The sequence below is a fragment of the Oryctolagus cuniculus genome, chromosome 11 (assembly GCF_964237555.1).
Source record: "Oryctolagus cuniculus chromosome 11, mOryCun1.1, whole genome shotgun sequence".
NCBI lineage: Eukaryota > Metazoa > Chordata > Mammalia > Lagomorpha > Leporidae > Oryctolagus > Oryctolagus cuniculus.
Genome location: NC_091442.1, coordinates 50645344 through 50655656, shown reverse-complemented (window position 1 = coordinate 50655656; position 10313 = coordinate 50645344). Strand labels below are relative to the sequence as shown.

General features: G+C 38.1%; 1 protein-coding gene and 1 pseudogene across 1 annotated transcript in view; one reads left to right on the top strand and one right to left on the bottom strand.

Annotated features, from left to right (window-relative positions):
* LOC108175946 (zinc finger protein 271-like) overlaps positions 1–10313 on the bottom strand; it is a 124092-nt gene that overhangs the window by 35861 nt on the left and 77918 nt on the right. Inside the window, 3 exon segments of the mRNA XM_070052161.1 lie at positions 2–2288; positions 4320–4412; positions 5003–5129. Coding sequence (XP_069908262.1) covers positions 2–2288; positions 4320–4412; positions 5003–5129 — 2507 coding nt within the window.
* Positions 5587–7148, top strand: LOC100349368 (histone acetyltransferase type B catalytic subunit-like; annotated as a pseudogene).

Genomic DNA, 10313 nt, shown 5'->3' with positions numbered 1-10313 from the left:
TTCTCCTGTGTGAATTCTCTGATGGATTATGAGTTGTGATTTCTGAGCAAAGGTTTTCCTGCAGTCATTGCATTCATAAGGTTTCTCCCCTGTGTGAATTCTCTGATGTTTGATGAGGCCTGACTTTTGGCCAAAGGCTTTTCCACAGTAATTGCATTCATGAGGTTTCTCCCCTGTGTGAATTCTCTGATGGATTATGAGATACGACTTCTGGCCAAAGGTTTTACTGCAGTCATTGCATTTATAAGGTTTCTCCCCTGTGTGAATTCTCTGATGTTTAATGAGGCCTGACTTTTGGCCAAAGGCTTTTCCACAGTCATTACATTCATAAGGTTTCTCCCCTGTGTGAATTCTCTGATGGATTATGAGATATGACTTCTGGCCAAAGGCTTTTCCACAGTCATTACATTTATAAGGTTTCTCCCCTGTGTGAATTCTCTGATGGATTATGAGTTGTGAGTTATAGATGAAGGCCTTCCCACAGCCATTGCACTCATAAGGTTTCTCTCTTGTGTGAATTCTCTGATGCATTACAAGATGTGACTTCTTGCCAAAGGCTTTTCCACAATCATTACATTCATAAGCTTTCTCCCCTGTGTGAATTCTCTGATGGATTATGAGATGCGACTTCTGGCCAAAGGCTTTTCCACAGTCATTACATTCATAAGGTTTCTCCCCTGTGTGGATTCTCTGATGGATTATGAGTTGTGACTTATAGCTGAAGGCTTTTCCACAGTCATTACATTCATAAGGTTTCTCCCCTGTGTGAATTCTCTGATGCATTATGAGATATGATTTCTGGCCAAAGGCTTTTCCACAGCCATTGCACTCATAAGGTTTCTCCCCTGTGTGAATTCTCTGATGGGCTATGAGTTGTGATTTATAGTTGAAGGCTTTTCCACAGTCATTACATTCGTAAGGTTTCTCCCCTGTGTGTATTCTCTGATGCGTTACAAGTTGTGACTTCTTGCCAAAGGCTTTTCCACATTCATCACATTCATAAGCTTTCTTCTCTGTGTGAATTCGCTGATGGATTAGGAGTTGTGACTTATAGCCATAGGCTTTTCCACAGTTATTACATTCATAAGGTTTCTCCCCTGTGTGAATTCTCTGATGGATTATGAGTTGTGAGTTATAGCTGAAGGCTTTTCCACAGTCATTACATTCATAAGGTTTCTCTCTATGAATTCTCTGATGCACTCTATGTGACTTCTGTCCAAAGGCTTTTCCACAGTCATTACATTCATGAGGTTTCTCACTTACATGAATTCCCTCATGTTTGATGAGCTGTGAGTTGCACAGAAAGACATCTCCACAGCCATTGCATTCATAAGATTTCTCTCCTGTGTGAATTCTCTGATGCATTACAAGATGTGACTTTTGGCCAAAGGCTTTTCCACAATCTTTACATTCATGAGGTTTGTCTTCTATGTGATTTCTCTGATGTGTTATGAGGTATGATTTCTGGAAAATGGCTTTTCTGCACTCATTGCATTCATGAGGTTTCTTCTTTGTGTCAATTTTCTGATGCCTAAAGAGATCTAACTTTTGGTATGTGGTTTCTCCACATTCATTACACACATGGGAGTTTTCCTTTATGCGAGTACTGTGAATGATGGTATGGCAGGACTTACAATTGAATGATTTTCCACAAGGCTTACATGTGTAGGGCTTTTTCCATATATATTGTCTCTGATTTATTGCAAGATCGGATCTGTAAATGAGAGGTTCCGCATATCCCATATCTTCATATAGTTTCTCTCCTGTGTTGATTTGTTGATGCTTACTGAGATTAGTATCTTTATGAAGAGTTTTCTCTATTTCACTTGTCTTTCCAACAGTGACAGTTGACTTATTACAGATGTCTCCCATATGGACCGTGCCAAATCTAAAGAATATCTTCTTTGTTTTGAAGTCATTCCCTTGTCCACTACGTTCAAATGAATGCTTCATAGTCTGAATCTTGTGATACTCATTAACAGGCTCATAGCACTGGACAGAGTTCACAGGTACCTTAGAGGCATCAAGTTTCTCTCCAGCTTGCAGCTGATCAGGGCCACCATGGGGATACACATTGTGACACACATTGTGCTCCTCAGGTTTCATTGCTGAATAATTTCCCTTTCTGATAATCAGTTTTGAAACATGGCTTGAACTTAAATTAAGTCTTTTTCTTAATTCAACTATCTTGGGAGTTGATGTCTTGATATTTGTCATAACATCCTGATTCAAATTTTTTTCTTGAATTTCCTGGTTGGTCCTAATTATGTCATCACTTTTCATGGCAACTGAAATGAGAAAAAAAAAAATTACTGAATCACATATAAGTGCTTTCTCCTGGAATACTGATGTAAAGGTAATGAAGCTGCTTGTTATCTAAGTGGCATGAGATTTTAACATAATTAGTAAAAGACATTTATGCCCATTATGGTGTTTTTTTTTTTTTCCTTTAAGACATTGATATATTAGGTTGTACCAATAGATTCCCCAATGTTCAATCATGATCTTGTCTACTACTTGAATTTTATTCAAGTATGGCAGAAGGGCTTTCCCGGTTAGATATGTTAATTCACTGATTCAAGTGCCTGCATCCCAAAATAGTGTCAGTTTGAGCCCTAGCTACTCTGATTCCAACAAAGCTCTACCTTATGTAAACTAAAAGGCAGCAAATAATGGTTCATGTGCTTGGGATCCTGTGATACATCAGAGAAGACTAGATGAAATCCCATCCTTTTGTCTTCAGACTAGTTAGACATAACTGTTGCAGGCATTGGGGGAGTGAGCTAATAAACTATCTCTTTCTCCTCTTATTGTCACTCTGCCTTTAACAATGATGAGAAAATTATAATATTTTAAAGAATGGAAAAATATTTAGTAAATAAATTCCCCCATTGCCTAGCAACCATTTTTTACTCTGTCCTTTTTCCTCAGTTAATTTTTACTAAAAATTTTATGTTTTGTGCTTCTCTGATATTTCAACCATAAATATGGGAGTATTTTAATGGATCATTTACTTGCAGATGAAGAAGAATGAAATGTGTCTTTACTCTAAACAGGATCACATTTAAAGAACAAGATTTGAATCTATGGTCATCTCATGTTCAGTCTTCCTAGGAAAATAGCATTTGTGGGATTTTGCAGATGAAAAACTCTGCTTTTATCTGCACTCTATGACAGCTTCCCCATACTCCGAAGGAAATCTAACATCTTCAGCTTCTCAGAACTACAACTGGTACAGAAACATCACAATATACCACCTTGGATATACACTCCCTAACAGTTTAAAGAATTTGTTTCTGCAACCCAGAGTGTGTTTACTTTCTTTGAAAAGTGTTTTCTAGCTCATTCTGAAATCACCAGCCCTGGTTATCTCCCCTCAGCTTTTTCTATAAATATTCATATGTGATAATTTGAGTTTCTGGAAAATTTTGATAAGCTATCTCTTATTTTCGAAGAAATCTTCATTTCCTATGCCTTTCTTATCTTTTTTGTTTGAGAGAATTCATACTTCGAACTCTACTCCTAAACAAATCTGAGACATTCAACATGAAACCATGAGGTTACTTGACCTTGGGATTCAGAATCTCAAGACTTTCTTGGTTAGTTTAGGATCACTTATTTTCATGTTTCTATACAAGTTCATGCTTAGCTTCAGGATTTCTGATGTCACTGCACAGAGGCTTACTTCTGACCCTCTCTTAGCATTCACTTATTTATTTACAAACTTGAGAATCAGCGAGATAGAGAATAAGACACAAAGAGAGAATGAAACAGAGGGTTGCCAGCCACAGGCTCTCTCCTCAAATGCTTCTAACAACCTATTTTTTTCTTATTTTATTTGAAAGGAACAGAGAAAGAGAAAAGAGAGAGAGTTTACATTTATTGGTTCAGTTGTGAGATGCTTAAAATAGCAAGTTCTGTGCCTGGCCAAAACCATGAGTGGGGGCTCAACATGAAACAAGTTTCTATAACTCACCCAACTAACAAGAACTGAAGAAAAAAATAAATGCATGAAGGAAAAGGCATTAAATATAGAGAAGGACAAGTTAGAATTTGGGAATGTATCTAGCCTCAAAAAAAGCCTTTGTAACATCAGAAAAAGAATTGGATTTTTTTTTTTTAAATCAAAGAACATCTTCATCAAGAACAAAAGAGTTAGAGATATAATGGCATCCCTAGATACTCTAGAATCCCCTTCTGATGCACAAAACCAGCTGTCCTCAGGAGTAACACTGGGAAAAATTCATGGAAAGAGCATAAATCAACATCTGCTGTACTCTTTCTTGCTTGCCCCTCCTCATCAATATGTGTGTACTGACCTGGAAGTCTCTGATTTAGGCATTCATTCACCATCCATGGCTCTGCTCCTTGTTCCAACTTAAAGATCAAATCAGGTTTGGTAATGCAGTGCCCTATTAATAGAAACAATGTAAGATTTTGTGAAATCACGATCTTGGGTTATTTAAAGGACTACAGCTTATTCCAGGAGCTATGCAACAAAAGTTCCAATTTGAATCCTTTCCTAGATGATAGGTATTCAGATTATTCATGGACTCAAATTCTATAGCTGTCCAACATTCAACTTTATAAAGTGTTCGCTTCTTTTTCTTTCTTTTTTTTTAAGATTTATTTATTTATTTGCAAGTCAGAGTTACATAGAGACAAGAGAGGAAGGAGGGGTGGTCTTCCAGCCCCTGGTTCACTCCCCAATCAGCTGTAATGGCTGGAGCTGCACCAATCTTAAGCCAGGAGCCAGGAGCTTCTCTTCCAGGTCTCCCATGTGGGTGCAGGGGCCCAAGGACTTGGCCACCTTGTAATGCTTTCCCAGGCCACTGCAGAGAGCTGGACTGGAAATGGAGCAGCAAGGTCACAAACCAGTGCCCATATGGGATGCCAGCTCTTCAGGCCAGGACGTTAACCCACTGCACCATAGTGCTGGCCCCGCTTATTTTTCAAATAGCAAGAAAATGTTATCATTGGGCATGTGGTGGGTGACACTCACCCAAGAAAAGCAGGCTGCTGTAGGTCTCCAGCATCACATCCCTGTACAGGATTTTCTGAGCTTTGTTCATGTTCTGCCATTCCTCCCAGGTAAAGTAAACAGCCAGGTCTTCAAATGCTATCATCACCTGTAATAGAACACTTCTGGTCTATATATCAACTCTGTCACAAAACAAACACTGACAATTTTTATCTTACACATAGGTATGAATGAAGAAGGAAGTATGTGCTTTAATTTTCAACTTGTTGAGCATTTGGACAGCCACATAGATTCATTCAGCAGGGAGTCAAACCTATGGTTTAAAGGCTGTGAAAAATGCCCTAACCAGAAGAAAATAGGAGTTTCAGGTCACAGAGGGCCACATCTGTCAAGGGGAATTGCACAGCAGGCTGAAAAAAGGACAATATTGACTCTTGAATGAGCTATGTTAAGGTGAAGAATGTACAATATTCAGGTGAGAAGACAAGAAACCATCAGTGGAGCTATTTGGGAATGAACAGAGAAGAATTTCAAGAAAAACACCGTACAAAGTCACTTCAAATATGGCAGAGAAAAATATTTTAAAAAAGAGGGCAGGGTCGTCCTCCCTCAGCTGCCATTGCTCGCAGCTCAGAAATGGCGGGATTTGGTGCTATGGAAAAATTTTTGGTAGAATACAAGAGCGCAGTGGAGAAGAAACTGGCAGAGTACAAATATAATACCAATACAGCCATTGAACTAAAATTAGTTTGTTTTCCTGAAGATCTTGAGAATGACATTAGAACTTTCTTTCCTGAATATACCCATCAGCTTTTTGGGGATGATGAAAATGCTTTTGGTTACAAGGGACTGAAGATCTTATTATACTATATTGCTGGTAGCCTGTCAACAATGTTCGGTGTTGAATATGCATCTAAAGTAGAAGAGAACTTTGACTGTGTGGAGGCAGATGATGTTGAGGGCAGAATTAGACAAATCATTCCACCTGGATTTAGCACAAACACGAATGATTTTCTTTCTTTGCTGGAAAAAGAAGTTGATTTCAAGCCATTTGGAACCTTACTCCATACATACTCAGTTCTCAGTCCCACAGGAGGAGAAAACTTCACATTTCAGATATATAAGACTGACATGACATGTACAGGCTTTCAAGAATATCATGAAAGGCTTCAGACCTTTTTGATGTGGTTTATTGAAACTGCTAGCTTTATTGACGTGGATGATGAAAGATAGCACTACTTTCTAGTATTTGAGAAGTATAATAAGGATGGAGCTACACTCTTTGCGACCATAGGCTACATGACAGTCTGTAATTACTATGTGTACCCAGACAAAACCTGGTCACATGTAAGTCAGATGCTGATATTGACTCCATTTCAAGGTCAAGGCCACGGTGCTCAACTTCTTGAAACAGTTCATAGATACTACATTGCGTCTCCTTCAGTTCTTGATATTACAGCAGAAGATCCATCCAAAAGCTATGTGAAATTAGGAGATTTTGTGCTTGTGAAACTTTGCCAAGATTTGCCCTATTTTTCCTGAGAAAAGTTAATGCAAGGATTCAATGAAGAAATGGCAATAGAGGCACAACAAAAATTCAAAATAAATAAGCAACATGCTAGACGGGTTTATGAAATTCTTCGACTCCTTGTAACTGACATGAGTAACGCTGAACAATATAGAAGATATAGATTGGATATTAAAAGAAGACTAGCCCATATAAGAAAAAGAGAAAGATTTTGCTAAGATGAGAAAATGTCTCAGACCAGAAGAACTGACAAACCAGATGAACCAAATAGAAATAAGCATGCAACATGAACAGCTGGAAGAAAGCTTTCAGGAACTAGTGGAGATTACCAGTGTGTTACTGAGTGACTTGCTCAAGAGTAAAGATTATACTACTATGTACAGGAAGCTTGCAAATTTCTATACATTGTGCTGTGAAAAATCTGATGATAACTTTAATTTTAAAATCTAGTAACACTTTACTTGCATTAAAAGTTGTCTATTTTAAGTTGAATATTTTCTTTTGGAGAGATTGTATATTTCAAAATACTGTCTAGAGTTTATGAGCATATATTACATTTAAGAAAAAAGATATAGCTTCTGAAATATCACTGCAGTTGCTTACCTTCTTTCACAGTATAATAAATGCTTAGTTGTGATATGTTAATGTGTGTTAAGATTCTTAAATACTTAGGATAAACTTTGTCAGTCTTGCTCAAAATCTTAGATTTTATGCTTTTAATATCATGCCTCCCATGATTTGTTTCTGAGATTTTTATATGAAACCTTTACAATACATTAAGAAAACTCATCCTAGTAATTTGTTTTTCCTATATTTTTCTAAATAGGAAATGTTTCTGGTATAGGTTTGTTTTGTGTTAAATAAACTCCTGTAATGGCTTGTTGGGGGTAAGTAGGTAAGAGAGAAAAAGGAAACTACCTACAGCCTAAAACCTAAGGGTTTCATATCATATATTAACTGAAGATAATTTAGAAGTTAGCATAAACATTTTATTAATAATAATATGAGAGAAAAAAAATAATAATATGAGAGGATAGCTGTGGGGAGCAACTGAGACTAAATTACTGGAACTAGGACTAATTCTATGCATCTGCTCTCCCACAATATGGCGCTGGGGAGGAGTAAACTTCTACGCAGCTGCCTCTCGCCAATTTGACTGATAAGCTGCAGGAGCTGATCCTGCTCCTGATTGGAGGAGAGCAGCGTGCTCGGCGTGTGGGTAGCAGAGTTGGGATTGGTCGAAGAGGACTATAAAGGAGGAGAGAAACAACATGCACCAGGAACATCTGAAGGAACACCTGAGCAGCCCCTGAGAGAGCCGGCCGGCGGTGTGCCGCTCCTCCACAGAAGCGGGGAAAGTGGCAGCGGGAGCCGCCCCTCCACAGAGGTGGAGGGGTCAGCAGCCAACCCGGGAAGGACCGGCAGCAAACCCGGGAAGGGCCGAGCAGACAAAAGAACAGCGCAGGGTCCTGTGTCGTTCCTCCGCAAATGGGGGAGCAACAGATAGCAGTTTGTAAAAATCTAGTTTACCACACTTTTATTGAAATATATCCTGTATAAAATGAGATGCATGTTAGGATTTGCCATAGTTACCAAGATACTGAGTACAACAGGAAATAAAATAATAATAAATTATAAGTTGCTTGATACAGAATCGTTAAAAGTAAAAGCTTAAAAAGTGTGTATAATGTGTGCCAATGTTATATAACAGCAAAAACAGGATTAAGTTGAGTTTTATTTTTAAAAATCTGGTTGGTTTGATGATGAGGGCAAAATTTCAACTTGGACAAGCACTCTCTTGTCCTTAGATCAAACTTTCCATTAGTCAGACCTGCCAAAATAGAAGAATTAAAGTAACTGGCAGCCTCTGGACAAAATAGCCATGGCCTGCAGCATGATAATGACACAAGCCATTCCCTTAGAATGGGGAAACTTAAAACTCCAGACTACCTCATTTCAAAATTCTATATATAGAAAAAACTTGTTGGTATCTGAGAGATTCTGTATATAAATGCACATAATTTTCCAGATTGAAAAACTAGTTCAGTAAAAACACTTTCTGCAACTGAATGAAAGCAATTTGCTCTCCATCTGACTTAGCTAGTAAATTTTGAATTAATAATTCACAACTGATACTTTGTGGATGAGCTCTGAGGGGCTAGTGTTGTGGCATAGCAGGTTAAGCCATTACCTGTGATGCAGGCATCCCATATGGGTGTCAGTTAGAGTCCCGACTGCTCCACTTCCAATCTAGCTCCATGCTAATGTGCCTGGAAAAGCAATGGAGGATGGCCTTGCTGCTTAGGCCTCTGTAACCATGTGACTTCAACCTGGTCCAGCCACAGCTGTTCTGGCCATTTGGAAGTGATCCAGAGATGTAAGATCTTTCTCTGTCTCCCCCTCTCTCTAACTCTGCCTTTCAAGTAAATAATATAATAGCTCTGAAGAAAAAAGTCAATACAACTTTTACAAATATCTTTAAAGAATTTTTTTGTGTAGAAATACTTATCAGTGGGATAACAATTTCCCTTTTGTAGCAATGTTCCTATGTTAGGTTCATAAATAAAGATCTGATTTAGCATTAAAAAAAAAAAAAGAGGGCAGGCATTTATCTTGATATTTATGATGCCAGCCAAGATACCTTACTTCTACTTCAAGTGCCTAGGTTCAATTTCCAGTGCCAGTTCCAGTTCCATTCTCTAGCTCCCAGCTAATGCTGAAGAATCAGTAGTGATGGAACCAAATGAAACCATTTCCTGTATCCATCCCTTCACAAGACTCTGGATTTCATTTTTCATTTGCTTAACCCCCTGGAATATCAGTAAATGCAATAGAAACAGATAGTTTGTAAAGTATTTACCTTCTCAGATTTTTCTTATCTTCTGGAAAGCCCTGGGGCCTGCCCATTGAAGAGATAGGATCTTACCAAGACTCATCACAAACCACCAGACATTTAAATGAAGCCATCTCTAAGGCATGACTGTCAATCAGTTCCTCAGATGACTAAACCCTGATTTCTGATCCCAGGCTATCATAAGAACTGCCCAACTGAGCCCATCCCAAAATATTGAATTAGAATTATAAATCAAATGGCTATTTGTTAAGCCATTGTATTTTCTCATTTCTCCTACAAAAATGCTGATACACCCTGGTGTAAGAGAAGAAAGTTCCATTACATACAAAATAAAATCAATAGAACTTCACAATCTCTCATGTAAAAGTTTCCATAAACATGGGACCTGCACTGGCACACAGCAAGTAAATAAAGTTGCCACCTGCAATGAAAGAAACCCCATATGATTTGTATTCTGGGTGCTCTGCTTTTGTTCCAGTTCTTTTCTAGTGGCCTGAGAAAAACAGTGGAAGAAGGCCCAAGTACCTGGGTAAATGCTACTAATATAGAAGACCCAGATGTGGACTCAGCCTATCTGAGCCCTGCCCATTGCAGCAGTCTGGGGGAGTGACTCAGCAGATGAAAGATCTGTGTGTCTTCCTCTCTCCATATATAACACTTGCAAATAATTTTTAAAAATCTTAGAAAAAAGCCCCTATAAACATTATCTATGCCTATCAATTGGATCTTAGCAAAGCTTCTGATACTAAAAAAATTAGTCCTAGGAATCACACAAATAAATTCATTGGAGATCATAAGGTTATGCTTCACATTTCTGCTTATATGTGATCATACTCTTTGTTTATATTTTAAGAAACTTATTAGCACATGAAATCTGATTTAGTGTAATTTTACTATTCAGAAAATAGGAAAAAGCTCACTGTATGTATACTAAATATTGTTCAAGAGAT